At 39.9% G+C, this 21,582-nt stretch overlaps 1 protein-coding gene across 4 annotated transcripts in view; it reads right to left on the minus strand.

Moving 5' to 3' along the window:
- LOC109039932 (carboxypeptidase D) overlaps window positions 1–21,582 on the minus strand; it is a 213,802-nt gene that overhangs the window by 3,752 nt on the left and 188,468 nt on the right. For 3 of the 4 annotated variants that reach the window (XM_072301129.1, XM_072301134.1, XM_072301138.1), the window contains 2 exons: window positions 18,926–19,102; window positions 16,646–16,738 (listed from right to left, as the gene is read on the minus strand). In XM_072301129.1, the coding sequence (XP_072157230.1) occupies window positions 16,646–16,738; window positions 18,926–19,102 (270 nt within the window). Of the gene's footprint in view, window positions 1–16,545; window positions 16,739–18,925; window positions 19,103–21,582 lie in introns of all 4 variants that reach the window. The other variant, XM_072301143.1, reaches the window with a different exon arrangement.

Genomic DNA, 21,582 nt, shown 5'->3' on the forward strand with positions numbered 1-21,582 from the left:
GCAGCATTGCTTTTGAAATTTAATTTGCTTCGTATGTATCCATTATTCACAATCGTATGGTAATGTTTAGCCCATACTCGTCGAAGTTATAGCCCATAAAGGTATGTTTCTTGCCAAATGCGTTACAGTTATGTGTACTTGAGTCGATGACAGGCTAAGGTACAGCATATTTCTGTCTTTGAGGGCCAAAATTCTCAATTTAAATGACAAAATCTGTCCAAAACGATGTTAAAATCTGATTTAGCATATCAACTTGATAAAATTCGATGAAAGTAAGTTTGGTATTTCTATTCCAAAGAGCTAAAAAGTTGGGTTATATGGTAGCGTTAAATGTATTTGACTCTGCTCATCAAATTCTGTAGGTAAATATTACCATTCTCCATGCACAGGACTGTTTTTCCGAGATTATTTACCATCAAATTGAGAACAATTAGATATATTGAGGCTCCAAACAAAAAAAAACCAAATACCTGTTGCATCAATGGATAATAGAAAATATCGTTTCCTGCCTGGTCGGTTTTGGCAGTATTTTTCTGGGGAAGGAAGGAGCTTGCACCCCCATAGAGCGGTTAGAAACCTGCTTTTACATGCAATAATTAGTACTCTTCTGTCTGGCGAAAAAATATTTTTCAATATTACGTTAGTCATTTTTGTTTTGAAAAAAATCTCGGAGGAACGGTCCCATGCCCAGGGATTGGTGAAAGGGTATCCTCGGGTAAAGGCACCAAAATGCCCCACCCACGGATTTTGAATTTAATGGTCTAAACCCTTTCAGGAGGTTCCAAAAGCATGGTTTTGGGCAATTTTTACCTCCTGACTTCAACTAGCTCCAGCCCCGAAAAACCCATTTTTTGGAGAATTTTGGGGTATTTTCACGTTTGATTTCATATCTCCCGCATTTTTCGATGAAGATGCACCAAAATTATACATCAGACCAATCAGATTCTTGGGTAAAAAAATCAATTTTATCGCACCATGCTTAGACCTCTAAAAAAATTCGTAAAAATCGTCAATTTCCAATTTTTTTTTCAGATTTTAGCGGTTTTAAAACAAATGAGAACACATACATTCTTTTGTTGGCCTTAAAATGTACGTAATATACCCAGTTATAAACAAATAACGAGAAAAAAATAAAAATCGAGAAAAAAATATTTTAAAACGCGCCTCACAGAGCCTAAAGTTCCGAGCGTGGCGTGCGAAGCCGCGTTTTTCGTCATTTCGCGAATTTTTTTTCTCCCTTTGAAATGTTCCCTCTGCTTTGAAATGTTTAAAGGTAATAATACACTGTTTAGAGTACTCTACGAGAAAAATAACAAAATTTACCTCGCTATTTTTTAAAATGCCCCTTTTTTCTCATACAAAGTGGCCACATCATGCGATTTCGTCGATTGTTCACAACATTCTCCCGTCACGGTTTGCCTGAACGAGTTTACATTTTTTGAAGAGTCAAATGCATTAATTCTTCAGATTCTAGAAGTAGAGTGTCTACCGAGTCATTTAAACCAAAAATTAAGAAAACAATTCGGTTCAGCTGCTGGAAAACAAGTCGATTTAAAGGTATCTTGGGGCTAACATGCAAAATAACGATATGAAGGGAAAATCGGCAAAATCGCACAACGTGGCCACTTTGTATGAGAAAAAAGGGGCATTTTAAAAATAGCGAGGTAAATTTTGTTATTTTTCTCGTATAGCACTCTAAACAGTGTATTACCTTTAAAAATTTCAAAGCAGTAGGATCATTTCAAAGGGAGGGAAAAAATTCGCGAAATGACGAAAAAAACGCAGCTTCGCACGCCACGCTTGGAACTTTAGGCTCTGTGAGGCGCGTTTTAAAATATTTTTTTCTCCATTTTTATTTTCCCCCCGTTATTTTCTCATCTCATCAAATGAAATCATTTGCAGGGTTCTGCACTTTAAACTCCGTAAAGTAAAAAATAAGGGCCACCCTCCGGTGAGTAACCTCTTCTGAAATAGCAATGTTGACCATTTTGGCGCCAAAAACCGGTACCTTACGGGGGGCGCAAGGACTCGATCGACTTGAAACCTTTTATGACGATACAAGGGCATGCTTTTTGAAACATTGAAACCAAAAGTTAGTGATTTTAGTGTTACTATCTTGATAGCATGCGAGTAAACAGTTGCCAAAAGAGCCATTTTGACCGTTGGGGCGCCAAAAAAACCATGTTTTCGGTGGGACGCACCGTGCGTGAAGGCTTGAAATTTTTTTTGGTAACAACTGGGTATATTACGTACATTTTAAAAGCAAAAAAAGAATGTATGTGCTCTCATTTGTTTTAAAACCGCTAAAACCTGAAAAAAAAATTGAAAATTGACGATTTTTACGAATTTTTTAAGGGGTCTAAATATGGTGCGATAAAATTCATTTTTTTACCCAAGGATCTGATTGGTCTGATGTATAATTGGTGAAATTTTGGTGCATCTTCATCGAAAAATGCGGGAGATATGAAATAAAACGTGAAAATACCCCAAAATTCCTCGATAAATGGGGTTTTCGGGGCTGGAGGGGGGATAGTTTGAGTCAGGAGGTAAAAATTGCCCAAAACCATGCTTTTGGGACCTCCTGAAAGGGTTTAGACCATTACATTCAAAATCCGTGAGGGGGGGGGGGGATTTTGGTGCCCTAACCCAGGGATACCGGTTTGAGATTTTGACACCTAATTTTGGGACTTCCAGGGGTTACCTAGTACCTAGAGTCTTAAGGTAAAATGTACTAGGTACTAGGTCTTTCGAAAATGAAATTTTACAAGCTTTCGGGTAAAAACATAAATTTGTTTTTTTTTTGTTATTTTTTGTTTCTTCCCCATTGGAAAACCAAAGAAAAGTTGCTATTCTCATTCCAGCTGCCAAATAATCGTACGGGAAACATAAAAATTATTGTCCTCTTGGTTAAAAGCTTCAAGAAAATAACTAACTATATACAAGGGTTTTCCTTGGCTGACTTTTGGCCTAATACTACTTAGTGCCAAAATTGTATCTTCTATTCTTATTTTTTTCAGCCGTCTTTCAAAAATTTGGCCCTCGGTACCCTTTGAAGTATGGATGCATGAAGTGCTGTTTCTACCTCCATTTATTGAGTTAGGTAGTTGGGTTAATCACAGAATCACGTTTTGCTAGTTTAATTTTATAGATTAGTAAACAATTCACAAGATCTCTCCAAACATACCTCAATCATTACGTTCAATACCCTAGTAGCAGAACCATAGAAGGAAAATATAAAGATTTGGTATGTACAAAAGTTAATTTTTTTTAATGATGTATGCATACGAAAGTGTTAAAAGTGCACATTTTTGTGTAACCATTATATAAAAAAAAGGTCATAATTTTCGTGAGCTTTTCGCAAACGTACTAAGAAATTCTTCTGATTCGCGAAAAGCTCACAAAAATGATGACCTTTTTGTTATATAATAGTTACATAAAAATATTCACTTTTAACACTTTCGTATGCAAGCGTTATATAAAAAAATAAAAAAATTGTCTATAAAAAAATACCTTATCTACCTTTTATCATTTTTCATATATTATGGCCAGGTCTGAACTTTAATCTTTTTAATATAAGTGTTCCACGTTTTTTATACAAAATTACCATTCAGATAACAGATATGTTTTTTTATACTTTTTTAGAGGAAAAAAAATTTGTTCTGCTACTAGGTTATTAACAGAGTTATCTCCCATTGAAAAACTGGGCGTTATGACATCATCCACCACGGTGGTACATACCGTGGTTTCTTCCTCTTTTAATTCATCCAGGTTTTACGTTGAGCAATCAATGCAAATGTGTGTAGGTACCATCGATTGACGAAAACAAGGTGGAAAAAACCATGATATGCATTATCGCAGCGGACGACGTCCTGTGCGCTGTGCTTTTCGTAATATTGGACCTCGAAATTTTCTTATTGAACAGATCTAATTGTTTTGTGCTGAAGTATACGCTTAAACCACCAAAACATGATTCTGTTACCTCAGGCATCCAGTAGCTGGAAATGACCTTTCAAGCTCGAAACTAAAAGTGCGAAAGTCCTTCTTTCAACTCTCAATATATTAGAAAGAAAAAGTTGGATCAATCTTGAAAATTTTTTTAGAAACCTTCGGGGTTTGATATAATACTGACTCATAGAGAACATGACAAATAGAATAGTGCCAATGAATAAGTAATAGAGGAAAGAAGAGAGCGTCGTTTTTACAAAAGGACAATGCGAGTTTCAACCAAATTGTTAAGAGAAGAACAACAAAAAAAGTAATTTGAGTTTTTGAGTGAGGCAGTCGAAGTATAAATATGTGTACTTCACATCATTCATCTCTCAGATCTGATGATGGTTGCCTTTAAAGTCTAAACCAGAGGCTCTACATACAATTAGGTGCGTAAATGTAAGGGAGAAGTTCTTCTTGACTATGAAGTGAAGGCTTAACTGCCACATTACATTCAACAAGCAGGTATCTAAACGATTTTTTCATGAAATGCCCAAAACCTAGAAATGAAGGTGAATATCAAGAGTGCCCGACTTCATGCTCCTACAGTATCCAAAGTTGCCTCTCTAAAGGTATGTGCCGGTGTGGTTCATTAGATTGTTTCTAAAAAGGGTATCCCTCGGTAAGGGCACCAAAATGCCCCTCCTCACGGATTTTGAATTTAATGGCCTAAACCCTTTCAGGAGGTCCTAAAAACATGGTTTTGGGCAATTTTACCCTCTTGACCCCAACCACCCCCCTCCAGCCCCGAAAAACCCATTTTTCGAGGAATTTTGGGGTATTTTCACGTTTTATTTCATATCTCCCGCAATTTTCGATAAAAATGCACCAAAATTTCACCAATTACACATCAGACCCGTCAGATTCTTGGGTAAAAAAACCCTGCAAATGGTTTCATTTGATGAGAAAATAATGGGGAAAAAATAAAAATTGAGAAAAATATGGTTTAAAACGCGCCTCAAAGAGCCTAAAGTTCCGAGCGTTGCGTGCGAAGACGCGTTTTTTCGTCATTTCGCGAATTTTTTTCCTCCCCTTAAAATGTTCCTACGGCTTTGAAATGTTTAGGGGTTATACACTGTTAAGAGTATTTAACGAGAAAAATAATGAAATTTACATCGCTCAGTTTAAAATTCTCTTTCATCCTCATCAAAGAGGCCACGTCGTGCGATTTTGCCGATTTTCCCTTTGTATCGTTCATTTGCATGTTAGCCCCGAAATACCTTTAAATCGACTTGTTTTCCAGCAGCTGAACAGAATTGTTTATTTTTGGTTTAAATGACTTGGTAGACACTCTTCTTCTAGAATCTGAAGAATTTTGGCTTTTGACTCTTAAAAAAATTTAATCTCGTTCAGGCAAACCGTGCCGAGAGAATGTTATGAACAATCATCGACGAAATTGCATGATGTGGCCACTTTGAAGGGGAAAAGGGAGCATTTTAAAAATAGCGAGGTAAATTTTGTTATTTGTTTCGTTATTTACTATAAAGTATGTGTCAATTCAGAAAATTTCAAAACCGTAGCAACAATTTGAAGGTGGAAAAAAGACACGCCGTGCGGGGAGATTATAAGAGAAAATCGGGAAAATCCCACGACGTGCCCTCTTTGATGGGGATAAAAGAGAATTTCAAACTGAGCGATGTAAATTTCATTATTTTTCTCGTCAAAAACTCTAAACAGTGTATAACTCCTAAAAATTTCAAAGCCGTAGGAACATTTTAAAGGGAGGAAAAAAATTCGCGAAATGACGAAAAAACGCGTCTTCGCACGCCACGCTCGGAACTTTAGGTTCTTTGAGGCGCATTTTAAAATATTTGTTTCTCAATTTTTATTTTTTTCCCCATTATTTTCTCATCAAATGAAACCATTTGCAGGGTTTCGCACTTTGAACTCCGTAAATTCAAAAATAAGGGCCACCCTACGCGAGTAACCTCCTCTGAAATAGCAATGTTGACCATTATTTTTGGCGCCGAACACCGCTACTTTACGTGGGGCGCAAGGACTCGATCGACTTGAAACCTTTTCTGACGATACTAGGGCATGCATCTTGAAACATTGAAACCAAAATTTAGAGATTTTAGTGTTACAATCTTGATAGCGTGCGAGTAAACCGTTGCCAAAAGAGCCATTTTAACCGTTTTGGCGCCAAAAAAACCATTTTTTCGGTGGGACGCACCACGCGTGAAGGCTTGAAATTATTTTTGGTAACAACTGGGTATGTTACCCACATTTTAAGGCAAAAACAAAAAATGTATGTGTCCTCATTTTTTTTAAAACCGCTAGAATCTGGAAAAAATTGGAACTTGACGATTTTTACGAATTTTTTTAGAGGTCTAAATAAGGTACGATAAATTTGACTTTTTTACCCAAGAATTTGACTGGTCTGATGTGTAATTGGTGAAATTTTGGTGCATTTTTATCGAAAATTGCGGGAGATATAAAATAAAACGTGAAAATACCCCAAAATTCCTCGAAAAATGGGTTTTTCGGGGCTGGAGGGGGGTGGTTGGGGTCAAGAGGGTAAAATTGCCCAAAACCATGTTTTTAGGACCTCCTGAAAGGGTTTAGGCCATTAAATTCAAAATCCGTGAGGAGGGGCATTTTGGTGCCCTTTCCCAGGGATACCCTTTCGCACGGATGTGAAAAAGCCAGAACAGCAGGAAAATCATGATTTCGCTTGATAATTGAACGCCCGATCGCAGGAGCAAAGATAGTTCAAGTTTCAACATGGGAGTAGTATGAAAATAAGGATTTTAGGCCACTTTTTCAGATTTTTCCACCAGAGTGAGTAGGTGTCGTTTTCAGCTAAATTCTGCAGAAGAACATGAATTAACTTACGGGTTAATGGAGGTTAATGGACATCTGGCAACGCTGTAAAAAGTATTGGATACTGCCCCTTCAATCTGTGGGTTTTGTAAAGGAGTTGAGTACCAATATCACCCCTTCAATTTCGTGGTTATGCAATAGTGTATGCTGCCCCTTCAACTTGTCGGTTGAGTTACCGTTGCTATATGGTGCGAATAAATAAGTTATTTAATTATTGGTGAAACTTGGCAACATCGAATTTTTACAATGGTACCAGATGGTACACAAATTTATAAATTATGGACTTGGGAGATTTCGGAAACAGTAGACTGTATCCTGCATAAGCCAGTAAACCAACAGAAAAAGAAGAAGAAGAAGAAGACCATATCCTGCAGGATGGGCGTGGTATCAAAAACTGGAGAGTAACGTCTGATTCGGGAATTTTAATGTTTGGAGGCGGGGCGGTGCGTATCAGATCGCTTGGACGTGTGTATCAGAACCTTGGACTTTGGCATCGGATAGTTTGGAATAAGCAATCGGGTTACGGCTGCCGACCTAAATTCGCCGTATGTAAGACTTGAGATAATGCGGAAACAGCAGACCGTATCCTCAGGGATGAGCCTGGTGAGTCGAGTTTAGTTGGCCAGGGGTACTCGAAAAATTGTCCTCATCGCTTAAGATTCCGTATAGCATGTTCTTGGCAATACTCGAAATCTATTTCATCAAACAGAAAGCCAAAATTTTAGTGGAAAGCAAACGGCAACCGTCTCGTCCCGAGTCCGAAATCTGTCGTGTCCTATCTTCATCTTCGAGGGTCCTAGATCCACAAATTGTCTCGTTTTAACTTGTACAGTTCAGGGAAATCTACAAAAAAAGTTAAAGGACTTCGGACCGGTCTTATCGGAAAAGTGGGCCCGGTTAATTTTGTTAGATTGCTGAATTCTAAGAGATTCTGTAATGGTTTAAGTCTATTGTATCCTCTGAATAGGCTATAAAGTCCATCCGAATTAAAAAAGTGAACAATTTTGCCTTATGGGGAAGAGAAGGGGGGGGGGGGGTATTTACGCCACCAATTTCAGCGTCGGCGAGTCGCATTAAACCGATTCTTTCGCCGTGTTTTGGAGAATTTTTTATGCAAATGATTGCGACTGAATCTTGAAAGGTCGACTAAGATGCAGCTCAGAATATACCCCCCCCCCGGGGGGGGGGGGGGAGGGTGCGGCAAGTGTGCGACCAAACTCGGGCAGCAAAACTGGCTTTCGCGAGTTGCATTAAACCAATGGTTTCGTCATGTTTTGGAGATTTTCTTATCCCAATGAGACCGACTGCACTTCGAAAGGTCGACTGAGATGGAGCACGGAGTATGCTGTAAGAGAAAGGAGGCCTCTGAATCCGCACCCTCCGTCGCAATAGGATCTTTCAGCATAGGTCAGTGTGGCACTGACACTAGTATAGTAGTGGCACTTTTTAACGTGGCTAGTACGATTAAAAGTTAGTGACATTTAACGCATCATTCAATTTTCAGCACATCCTGATGCATCTCAGGATTTTGGTGAGGGTAAGGGTTAGTTGCTTTTGAAAAGAAAAGAAAAATATTAAAAAGAAGAAATACATGACCTTGTTTTTTTCTTAGATTTTTTGATTAAGTATAGAAAAATCTCAGCGAGCTCGCCTCAGTAACAACACTGAAAGCTTCCAGGATTTAATCCATACTTACGGAGCTCCGGTAGAAAGAATGAAAAAACCAGACACGGTCAAATACCTTCAGAACTTATTGCATTGCATATAGGGTGTTTCAGACCACCCGTACCAGGCCTTTTTCTCGGTTGTTTTAGGTCGCACGAAGTCGGGAACCGCGGGGTTGAAAATAGGGAATCGACCCCAAGCAATCCAAATTTCGCGGTCCCGAACCCCCACCCCCCTTGGAGAGTAAAGGGGGGTCACGATGCTAAAAGTCACGGTTTCCGACCGAGTTGCGGATAACTCGCATCAGAATTGAAAAACTTGAAAAATTTCACGTGAAATTGACCCTTAAAAATCCAAAATCAGCCCATCCAAGGTCCAAAAATGACCCCCTAAAGAGCGGGACAATGCCCCCCCTCCATACTTTCTCTTCGGTCTCAAAATTGACGTAGATTCTCCAGAAAAAGACGGTTTCCCAGGTAATCGGCCCCGAGAGATCCAAATTTCGTGGTCCCGAAGCTCCTCTAGCGCCCCCTTGGGAGGTAAACGGGGGGCCCAATTTTAAAAATCGGGGCGCCTTTCCGAATCGCAAATTGATTGCATCCAAATTGAGGAGCAGAACACATTTACATCTTAAGTAACCCCCAAGAGTTCTTATTGACCCTCCTGAACGGCAGAAAGTAACCCCCTGAGGAGGAGGGCTTCGCTCGCCGACGCTGAAATTGGTGGCGTAAAAAGCCCCCCCCCCCCTTCTTCCTTCCCATAAGGCAAAATTGTTCAGTTTTTTAATTCGGATGGTCTGTAGCCTATTCAGCGGATACAATAGAACATTCCAGAATCTTATAGGCGACCAACAAACCCGGGTGTCATAACTACCAATTATACGCCGAATTGGCAACTTTGACCCCCAAAATGGGGGGGGGGGAGTAAAACTTCGAGATAGGAAGAAACGCCCATTGACACTTTTGATCAGTAGGTTAAGACCTACAACATATCAAAAGCGCAGCCGAATTAACCGGGCCCACTTTTCCGATAAGACCGGTCCGTCGTCCTTTCAAAGCGCGAAATTTGGGGAGGGTAAGGGGGGGACGGCTGCCAGGGAAGTTTCCTTTACAGAAGCATACGGCCCTCGCCTCGTCCCAAGTCCGAATTTTGGCGGATCCTATTTCCATGTTCGAGGTTCCAAGAACGATGTGATGTCTCGTTTAACTTTTACAGTTCAAGGAGCTTACAAAAAAAGTCAAATTTCAATGCACAAAGCCCCGGTGGGAAGGAGGCTCCAAGAGACATGTCCTTTACGGAAGCAATAACGGCACTCGGATCGTCCAGAATCCGAATTTGGGGATGTCCTATCTCCCTGTTAGAGGATCCCACATCCACGTATTGTCCCATTTCAACTTCTGAGCAGACTTCGTGAGCTGACGTGAGCAACCGGTGCGATGATCCGCGCGGCCAGACCAATTTTCGTCAGGAGATTCTCAACTCCGGCACCCGTCTTCGGGATAGCCAAGATTCGGTCAATTGATCGCTCCACCGATTTCTTAGTCGTCGTCATCGTCTTCCTCTTCTTCTTCGGTTTCTTTGCTGCCACCGAATTGTTGAGACCCATTCCAAGTTTGGCTTTGCGTTTCATAGCGTTCGTTACGGCGTATGCTGCCGCTCTTTTACCTAACGATGTATTGGACGCTTTCACCCGTTCCCAACCCTGGTAAAAATAAGCCATAAAGGCGATGGAGAAATCTTATGGCCGTCTGTTGGATTTTCTATAGCTTTTATAGCTGGCGATAGGATTTTCTTATCGCCCTTATGGCCAGCGATAAAAAGCTCTATCGCCACGAATGGCCGGCGATAGAAGGCTCAATCGTCGGCTATAGCCACGAATGGCCGGCGATGGAACGTTCAACCGCCGGTTATAGCCACGAATGGCCAGCGATAGAACGTTCAATCGCCGGCTATAGCCACGTATGGCTGGCGAGAGAAAGTTCTACAGCCGGCGATAGAAAGTTCTACAGCCAGCGATAGCCACGAATGGCCGCGATAGAACGTTCTGCAGCCGGCGTTAGCCGTGAATAGTCAGCGATAGGACATTCAATAGCTGGCCACTTGTGGATAACGGCAATATAGTCCAGGCAAACAAGGAAAAGAGCCTGCAAAAATCCCGGGTAGCAATGTTTTCATCGATTCCTATGTACTTTTTGACGCTGAATCAGAATTTCAACTTTGCGCCATTTTATTCGGACCGGAAATTTGCCAAATTTGGCAAAAATGGCCTAAAATCGGCATTTTTTGCGGATTATGGCCTGTAACTCGCCAAAAATTGATCTGACGACAAAATTAGTTATTTTCAGAAATAAAGCTCGTTAAATTTCCTATAAAAAAGTTTCTATACATTTTTTGCCTAGGGGCAAAATTAAGCGCGCTGGCGGGCGCCAAACTTTGAAAAATGAGCGAAAATTGCGTTTTTTTTGCGGATTATGGCCTGTAACTCGCTAAAAATTGATCTGAAGACAAAATTAGTTGTTTCGGAAATAAAGCTCGTTAAATTTCCTATAAAAAGGTTTCATACATTTTTTGCCTACGGGCAAAATTAAGCGCGCTGGCGGGCGCCGAACTTTGAAAAATGAGCGAACATTGCGGGGTTTTTTTGCGGTTTTTGCTGTATGTCTCCTGTTTTTACCCGTCTGCAGAGTAATTTCTGGACAAATTAAGTGAAGATAATAAAATTCACACTGAGTTCCATGAATCGATGTGAAAAATAAGCAGCCCAACACATTGCAGTGTTGCCAAAATTACCTAAAATTGTTCGTTGGCGGTTTTGGACCATTAATTGCCTTATTATCCGTCTATTTGTTTAGTCTCCATTTTGTAAAGCGGGGATAATGAATCGAAATCAGCGAAAAGGAGGATGAAATAATTCTTTGTCACAATTTTTTTCATCAGAATGAGGTGGAAACACTTCAGAGGGTCGTGCGTCCACTAAAGTGCTCTATCGTGACACTTGTAGTACAGTTGCGCCAGGACATCGAGCTCCTTGAAAATGGCATAGATCGAACAATGCAAAGTATGAAATTAGTTTGGCAATTAATATAAAATCGATTAACTTCATTTTATATAAAAGTAACGTACATATTAAGGCAGAATTTATAAATATAATTATTAGTACTTGCTTCCACGCCACCCAAGAGGTCCAGTACATGGCGCGTTTTATTTTTGCGTGGTGTCGCCACAACCTGAGACCAAGTTTTTCACGAAACTTAAATTCCTAAAAATTACTCATCTCAAAAATGGTAAGTATGTTTTAATTATTATTGCCTCACAAATAAGGACGTGCACGCGTAAATTCACAAACATTCAGTCACTCAATCATAAAAAGCGGCCAAGAAAAGGACCTTATTCAAAATCGGCCATTTCCAACACCAGCCAAATCTTCGTAATATTTTCAGGGTTGATAGAGAACTACTTCTCAAGTCCAAAACACTGACGATTTTTGAATTTGGATAATTATGACGGGAGGCGAAGAGTGTTAAAGTTGAAACTTTAAACGAGCATATCTCGTGAACGATTTGTCGTAGAGAGATGGTATTGGTCTCAAAATTTAGAGAAAATTATCAGATTTTAGCTGGTATTCATGAAATCGGTCCATTTTGAAATTTTAATCCATTGTTGCCACGTTGCCGTAGCTCAAAATTTCAATTTTTTTACATTTTGAGCCGCAGCGTTGAAGGGATCGCACGAAAAATTACAAAACTATTATTTTATGAAAGTACACCGTCTAAGCTTTAAGAGAAGCTCAAGATCATCCATCCAGCAACTGTACTACAAGTGTCACGATAGAGCACTTTAGTGGACGCACGACCCTCTGAAGTGTTTCCACCTCATTCTGATGAAAAAAATTGTGACAAAGAATTATTTCATCCTCCTTTTCGCTGATTTCGATTCATTATCCCCGCTTTACAAAATGGAGACTAAACAAATAGACGGATAATAAGGCAATTAATGGTCCAAAACCGCCAACGAACAATTTTAGGTAATTTTGGCAACACTGCAATGTGTTGGGCTGCTTATTTTTCACATCGATTCATGGAACTCAGTGTGAATTTTATTATCTTCACTTAATTTGTCCAGAAATTACTCTGCAGACGGGTAAAACAGGAGACATACAGCAAAAACCGCAAAAAAAACCCCGCAATGTTCGCTCATTTTTCAAAGTTCGGCGCCCGCCAGCGCGCTTAATTTTGCCCGTAGGCAAAAAATGTATGAAACCTTTTTATAGGAAATTTAACGAGCTTTATTTCCGAAACAACTAATTTTGTCTTCAGATCAATTTTTAGCGAGTTACAGGCCATAATCCGCAAAAAAACGCAATTTTCGCTCATTTTTCAAAGTTTGGCGCCCGCCAGCGCGCTTAATTTTGCCCCTAGGCAAAAAATGTATAGAAACTTTTTTATAGGAAATTTAACGAGCTTTATTTCTGAAAATAACTAATTTTGTCGTCAGATCAATTTTTGGCGAGTTACAGGCCATAATCCGCAAAAAATGCCGATTTTAGGCCATTTTTGCCAAATTTGGCAAATTTCCGGTCCGAATAAAATGGCGCAAAGTTGAAATTCTGATTCAGCGTCAAAAAGTACATAGGAATCGATGAAAACATTGCTACCCGGGATTTTTGCAGGCTCTTTTCCTTGTTTGCCTGGACTATTGGGCCCTAAGTCACGCGCACCTAGGCTATCTCTCTCTCGCACTAGCGCTCTATACTGTCTCTTCTTCCCTTTAGGCCTACCAATCCAATGATGAAAATGAAAAATTTAAAGTTTAAATAAGTAAAATAATAGAATAGAATAGTGGAAATAATAGAGTAGCAGAAATAATAGAATTACAGAGACAACAGAAGAGAAATCTAATAAAGTAAATTAAATATATGATAAAATGAAGTCAAAGACTAAATTGAAGTAAAAAATTAGAGGGAGCAAGGAGATGAAGTAAAAAATGAGGTGAAGAAAAAATAAAGTATAAGGGAAGAAACTAAATGAGGTTAAAGAATAGAATGAATTTAAAAAGTAAACATGAAGAAGTATTAAAATAAATTACAGTAAAAAATAAAACAAAATAAGGGAATAAGAAGTAAATAATTTAAGAAAAAAAATGAAGTACTTGAAAAAATAAAATAGAGTGAAGAAAAAAATAGAGTCAGCAAGGAAATAAATCAAGTAAAACGATAAAATAAATTTAAAAAATATAGTAAAGTAAAAAGTAAAATAAATACACGGACAAATCCAGGCAGATTTAAAATATCCTATTTTCCCGTTCAAATCGACGTTAAATATCGGTTTTGCGTCACATGAAGGCAGCATCTGGTGTAGCTTAATGGTTAGGGTCTTCGGTTTGTGTTAGGCAGGTCCCGGGTTCAATCCCTGAGGTAGGTAAAAATGTCTAATCTTCAAAATCGGTTAAATTACGTCCCATGCAGTAGTTTCATTATTATTATTTTTCATGGTTTCAAAATTTATTTCCACAATTAACCCTTTTCCACCATCCCCTAGCTGCGAACCCCTAAATTTTCTATAGCCGGCGATTGAGAATTCCTACAACCAGCCATAGGAATTCTCAATCGCCGGCTATAGAAAATTCCTATCGCCAAAAGGCCATGTTTCAATTTACCATAAGATTTTTCCTATGGCCGGGCTATAGGTAATTTGTATGGCTTATTTTTACCAGGGAAGCTCCGTCCGCAAGTATGAGATCGACTTTGTTCCTCTCGGTGGTGTCTTGGGTCTTGCTGTAAACGATATCGTGAGACCCAAAAGCTTCGTCAAGCGGGTTTATACCTGGATCGCCGCGTTTTTAATCATTCTGCAAGAGGAGTTCCCGGTCCGCAGTACCTGTAGTCGCCTGGCAAATGTAGTTCAAACGGTAGTGGATTTATCAGTGAGTTTACCAGCCCACGTCCTCGATTGGCTTTGCTGCACGTTACAAATCATCTCGGTGACATACTATGACGAAAACATATATACTATTCATACGGATAGGTAGAATACCTATAACTATCCAAAAAAATAGGGAACGAATACGATGCGACTCGTCAAGCAAAGAAAGTCACTTCGAGTCTCGAATCTCGAAAAGTAAAAGAAGCAAAATTAAATCCGACGACAATGACGACGGCACAGTGAACTGCTACCTGACAGCATCTATTGCATTGTTTACGGACCGTCAAAGTGCGGTAAAACAAACCTAATGGTTTGCTTGCTACAACATTCGATCGGATTGAAGTTCCGCAAGACACCGTTCCAACCAAAGTACGAAGAAGTTCGTCGGATATTCAACGGAATCGACGGTCTCGGATACACCGTCTGGTCGGACACGGCCGAGATCGTTCCACCGAAAGATGCTGTGTCAGATTTGGTGATCATTTACGATCATTACGTTTCACCAGGATGTCCCGTGAGAAAAACAATCGCAAAGTCGACGACATAAGTGTCCATCTAAAGTTCAAAGAAGGAGAAGGGATCGATGTCTGTGGTTGACAACCCTAACGATTTATAACATTCACGTTTAAAAACGTGGACGTTTTTAAAGAGTAACGACAACTTGCCACGACGAAAATATTTTTTTGATTCATCAAACTTAACATTACAATATCCAAACCGAATTGTGAAGTACTGAATACTAGTGCTCCAATTTTTTTTATACTTGTTGACCTTCTGTGCGATTTGGTTCACCTTGCAATGAAATTCTGCTATATTTATGGCCTCGAGGATCTGAAGAAACGAAAGAAGCTTTTTAGTCATGGGGTGTGCCCTGAACGGTGAAGGATCGGGCCGGCTTCCGTAACCCAACAGTGAAGTATCCAATACCTACCAATGCTATTTTTGCACAATTTGGCAACACTGCACATAAATATTCATCATTTTGTCGTACGATCTGGCAACACTTTTAAGATTCGATGTCGCCATGTTCCACTATTACTAAAATAGATTATTTATTTGAATCGTCCGGCAACGTTGTCGCATAACCTACAAGTTGAAGGGGCAACATACCCAATTGCGTAGCCACCATTTTGAAGGGGCAGTATTCAATATTTTTACAGCGTTGCCAGGTGGTCCAATATCCACCCCATGAACCCAAGATTTAATTAAAATTTTTCGGCACAATTTGGCTGAAAACGACACCTGCGCATTTTGGTGATAATAGTTGAAACTTTGGCTTGAATCCTGATTTTCATACAAGTCATGAGCACATGCAGAATATCCCGTAAATCACCACTTGTAAAATTCACAGTTATAGTAGTTGCTTACAATTATGTTGAAAGGGGGTAAAATTGTAAAATTGCTCTTGGGGAAACCGTGGAAATTTCTCTTCTTCCAGCTGGGCATTTTTTCACGCATAGATCACACGAAAACGTCTTCAGTGTTGCGATAGTTCTTTCATCCTCAGAGTCCCTGACTTTTCTCTAACTTTTTGTGTTTTTCCCTGACTCCACAGTTTTCTAAATCCCTGATTTCTCCATTTCACCGGGCTGAATTTTCACTTTTTATTAAAGAAAAATAAGTGGCCTTTTGCTAGACTTTGGAAAACGTTTCCTCATTTATCGATTGAATTATGGAAAAGGCAATCAGTATGTGGTTACAAATGACAAGCCTTAAAAATGACCAGAAACTGTTAACATTTTTTAGATCAGTGATATGTTTTAGTAATTAAGAGATGTGTCAGAAAATGCCTAACTTTTCCCACGAATTCCCTAACTTTTCCCAATCACTGTATATTCCCTGATTTTCCTGGTTTTCCAGTTCACCGGAAATTCTTAAAGACCCACTGGTACCTTAAATTTTAGAAAAACATACTTTTATCAACAGGCCCTAAAGCAATAATTTAAATAATCCTAAAAAATAAAGTCCTTTAGTCATGAAAAGGACATGAAAATGACAATGTTAATTGTGAAGAAAAGTAGGCGGAAAGCTGCCCAAACATGCGACTTAGCCACACCGGAGCTGGAAGCCAGGTTAGTTTTACTTCCATTGAAACCTCCACCAAAATCAGTGTTTGTTCCCCAACTAGGAAGGCGGTCACCACGCTCACCCGCATGCCACCAACTACCGACGAATTTATGGGAGCTGCGAGGCGACGGCAACCAAGGAGGTTTCCATGCTTTGTGGTTTCCCTTCGGTACTTGACCCACCTTGGACGGATGTAGTGTTACATTTAGGAGGGTTGGATGCTGGTCGACTACCATAAAGTCAACCTCGCGAGGAACATAATCATCGGCGTAAACCTGCAAAATGGATTTTCCGATTAGATAATGCTTTGCATGTTGAAGTAAGAGATACAGGTGAACGAAAGAACCTCCAAATATGTGTAAAAGTGTCCAAAAATTACTATGATCAAGCAAAAAGAATCTAAAATTCACTCCCTATATCTCTAACCCACACCCAACGGCACTTTTTCTTTGTAGTTGGCAAAAGGAGACGTAAGAAAATCAACTAAATCAATGGGAATGAAAACAACTTATCGGAGCCAAGTTTTTTCATGAAAGGCATTATGTGAAACTCCCTGGGGCTGGAAATGCTGGTATACTAAAGCTGCTACGGAACCAGTCTTCCCGGATGCTCCGTGCACGAGATCTGCACGCTCTGCTGTTCTTCGTAGGTACTGCTATTGGCTGCAACGTCTTTCTGTGACGTCAAGCGTAATGGAGAGTGGGGCTATTTGAGTCACCTTTAAGAAAACGCTCATAAATCTTATTTACAATTGTATTGTCGGATTTCATGATTTAAAACGATCAAGTATACTTTCAGCTATTTAATTTTCGCCAGCGCGCAGCGTAACTTTTTTATGCATCAAGTAAAGTTAAAATCTGCATATGAGCAAGTCATATCTTTCTGGCTCACTTGACCTCGACCATGGGGTTTAATGAGCCTCACGTGGGGTTAATTGAGTCAGCTACTATAAATCATTCTGAACACATATTAATCAACCTAAAATAGGTATTTGTCAAACCTGTATAAGATATATCTTTAAATGTATCAATGGTGCATTATAATAAAAGTAAATTAATAAGAAGTATTGAAGGGGGGAGTGGGCTCCGGTTCCCCCCTTTTCATCCTGCAATGTTAAGTTTGCGATGACTTGATGATCAATTTGTTTCCTTCCTATTTGTTTAAGGAATGGGGTCATCTGTAAATAAGTGAGTGGCTGAATAGATAAATGTAATGATCAATAATAACTTTTGGTTGATATGAAAGAAGTGATGAACGAAGGAGAGCTTAAGAATAATTAGAAATTCAGAATACTAAGGAGATAGAAACCCACTTATCTGGCAAAAATCATGGAATTGCCTTTAGAAGCTTTACAGTAATTTTGAATGGTTTCGAAAATTTTCTGATATTAAGTTCTTCATCATATTTTTTTTTTTATTTTTTATTTGTACAAGAATATAATTTAGTACAATAGATACACCTATAGACATGTATAAATGTCGTTTTAAGCTTGATTTATTTGTAAGAATAACTTAACTATGTACATTTTATTATCTTAATTTATGACGTACAACCTCTATTCATCATAATGCAACTTAACAGCATTTACGAGAGTTTTTCTCGGAATTCTTGATACCCTCTTCTTCCTTTTAAACATTTCAAACGACCAACTCTTTGAAAATCTGTGTTCAGATATGGAACTTAGCCTTTTCATGAAAAGAGTTTACAATGAAAATTTCAACACTAAATCATTTATTGTAAAAAGTTTCGTAAGATCCCATGTATTCGAAATTACTTATGATGAGGATAGCAAATGGCCATTTCCACTCCCCGCCCGCCTTTCGAACGACCGCTCCATGTGTGTCACGTTTTTTCGTAGGCCACCACCAATCTACAGTGTCTGGGTATGTCGTTGATCACTGCACTTGTTTTGGTAGACTAAGTTGTCAACTTTCTACGCCGGCAAACCGAAAAATCTCTTTTAGGTGGGAAAATATCCCAGGTTACTGCTTGTGCCTCACGGCCCAAATAACCCCCCTCTTCTCTCCGGACCGTTTAAAATAGAGATAAGCTGTTGGTCCGGAGGCGATCCGTGCCGGTACAGGGAGGATCCGCATGCTTGGGATCACTGCATGGAACCTATCAGTGACAAAATTGAGCACTTTACCTGTGGTTCTGAGTTTAAATTAAATAACAGATTTCTGCTCAACCTAATTTGAAAACCAGAAGTGATCAAAGGAAAAGGCAGCAACTTAGCAAAATTCGCAATATATCTCCTCGAAAAAAAAAACGTTAATAGTCTAAATGGTAAAGATGAACAGTGTTTTAGAAATTATTGAAGTTTACTATGCAAGACCAGCCCCAATTTTGACAACTGCACTTGAAACTTTTGGACAGGGGCACTTGCTCTAACTGTATAGGTTCTTATAAGTTACTGAATTCCTTTCAACACCTTTTAGAAAAAGCGAAGTTGTTTTTCTTACCTCCAGTTTATAAATACCCGGTAAAAGTATTCTCCAGAATTCTCCGTACTTGGTTGTCTGGAAGCCTACATCACGTCCTTTCACTTTCAAAGAGGCCTTTTCAACTGGGTTTCCATGTTCATCCATTACAAAACCGTGGACTCCTCTGTGAGCCTCAGCCAAAAATTTTACTAGAGACTGGAACAAAAGAATACCTTTTTCATAGTTTTCAACAGGGACTTGAGGCGACTCACGAGGTCATGCCGTGCAACATTGGCCTATTTCGTCAGCGTCGATACTGTATGCCCAGATGGCACCCCTGAGGGCATACGGCTCCGAGCCGGATGCGCACAACCCTCGAGCCAGCCTCGAACTCCGGGCATGATGCTGACGTGCCGCCCGGAACAGCACCTTTCTCTGATGTTGAAGTTTGATGCTACGAAAGTGACCAAGTAGTAATTCACTAGGGGGCTACGCCCCCTGGACGCTACGCGGCCCAACCCCCAGAAGGCGCTCCGCGCCATCAATGGGCCGCTTCGCGGCCCTATTTTTACCCTCCTATCAGTGTTAGTTTTATTTTTCCCCTAAAAAATTACGACATGAGGTATACTTTAATTTTAAACTTTACTCAAAATTACTTTAAAATTAAAAGGACGAGTTTTGGAATGACTGCTTGATGAAATATTGCAGTAAAACAATGAACAATGTAGGCAGGTAATATTTAAGATTTCATGAGTCGGGGATCGAACACACACTGACTACAGGTAGACGCACTCGACGTCTTAGACGACTCGGCCACCGCACGACGTGAAGGTGTCGGCGCGCATCTTGTGTAGATAAGTGTAGAGCTGATGCGCAGGCTACACAGCTACTGCGCAACCTCCTCGACCACTGCGCATCCTCCCGCGCATAGCGGTAGCAGTACCGGAGCATTCTGTAAACTCACTCACTTTTATAACGTGATTTTAAAAAAACCTGGGTCCTTTTTCCAAAATCTGATTACAGCGGGCTCATCTAAGGCCTATTACCTGTCGATTTGCGCAAAAATCATGGAAATCGGCCCGGTAGAACGCTCAAACGAGCTATGACAAAAAGTATAAATTTACATTGTTTAAATGGGAGAATTTGCAACTTTACCACGTAATATAAAAAAACCTGGGCCATATTTTGAAAATCTGAAAAGAGTTGGCTTATCTAGAGACAATTGCCCGTCGATAACCGCAAAAATCATGAAAATCGGCCCGGTAGAACGCTGGAACTAAGCGTTACCAGTTTCGCAAAATTAGGAGGTCTTGGAGCTTATAGTATAGATATTGTGATGCTGGGAATTCAACTATCGGTCTGATGTGGCATATCGCTCTTTGGGACCGCTACCGAGCCTCAGTACCCACGGGGCAAGAGAGTGTAGAAGGTTAGAGGCCCGAATGGATACGAAAGACCTGAGACACAAGTTTCCTGTAAGAGCAAGAAGTTGCGTACGTTGACGCGAGAGTGTTGCGGTGAGCGGATTTCCGCACCGACTACACAGGTTCGTCGTGCGAGAGTTGTAGACGGATGATGTATGAGAAATTGCCTTCGTAGGTAGAAGTGGTCCGGCAGCGCATACGCGCAGCAACATACGCGCCGCCAGTTACGGAAAAACAATAGAAATTATTAGTTTTCTGAGTTGCCAGCGTGCGCACTGCGAGCGCCTCTGTTTGAATTTCGCATTGAGCCAGGCCTCTAACCTTCTATACTCTCCGTGCGGGCATATAGAAAAAAAGGAGGTGTTTGCATCTTGAGGTTTGTTTACCCTGTGACGTAGGTCGGTACAACCTGGCCAGCGAAATCCGGAATTCGAAATATGAAAAACGGACCATAAAGTCCGATTTTTTTACTTAAATCAACTCGCAATATAATTTCAAGCACTTTTTCTAGAATGACTTTTTTCCATAAATCGCACCATTTCCAGAAAATCTTGGATTTTGGGTCTTCCACACCAAGATTGTGATTGAAGTTTCCGCACGAAATATTTCCCGCACAACTTAGATATGACAACATCGCTCGTAGAGGGTATCCTGGCCTGAGCTGTACCGTGTTTGTATCTACCTCAGATGCCCAAGATGGCGCAGGAAGGGGAATATTTACCCTTAAAGAAGAAGGAATAGTGAAAGTCACGTTTGAAACTTCGATTTTAGAGGTTAAAAGCCAGATTGTGTCAGCAGATGGAGCCTTCATATTCGCCCCCGAATTTGTTTACCCGAGTTACAAGGTTCATGTTCTTAAAAGTGGCTACCACATCAATCTGGTAACTTTTTTCTTGCCATCTAAAAATGAAAAATTTTACGTTGCTATGTGGTATCTTTTTTAAATAAATGTATCGAACTCCGTTGAACAGTAGATCAGAAAAATGTTTCCCTTTAATTCTTCGAAAAATTTCATGTACGTGGATTAAGTGAAACACGATTAAATTATCTGCAATAAGTGTTGCCAAATCATGCCAAAAATAAAGTTTTGCTGAATGATTTTGTGCGGAAATTTCAATCCAGGTTTTTGTATGGAAGTATCAAAATCAACGTCAACCAACCGTGCCGGGGCAGCTTTATTACTCCCCCGTATCGTTTTGAAATCGAAAGTCAACCTTCGATTCGAAGAGTCGCTCAGCCCGGGATGCTGGCGTCTGACCTTTCTGATTGATG

Source organism: Bemisia tabaci, chromosome 1, assembly GCF_918797505.1.
Source record: "Bemisia tabaci chromosome 1, PGI_BMITA_v3".
NCBI lineage: Eukaryota > Metazoa > Arthropoda > Insecta > Hemiptera > Aleyrodidae > Bemisia > Bemisia tabaci.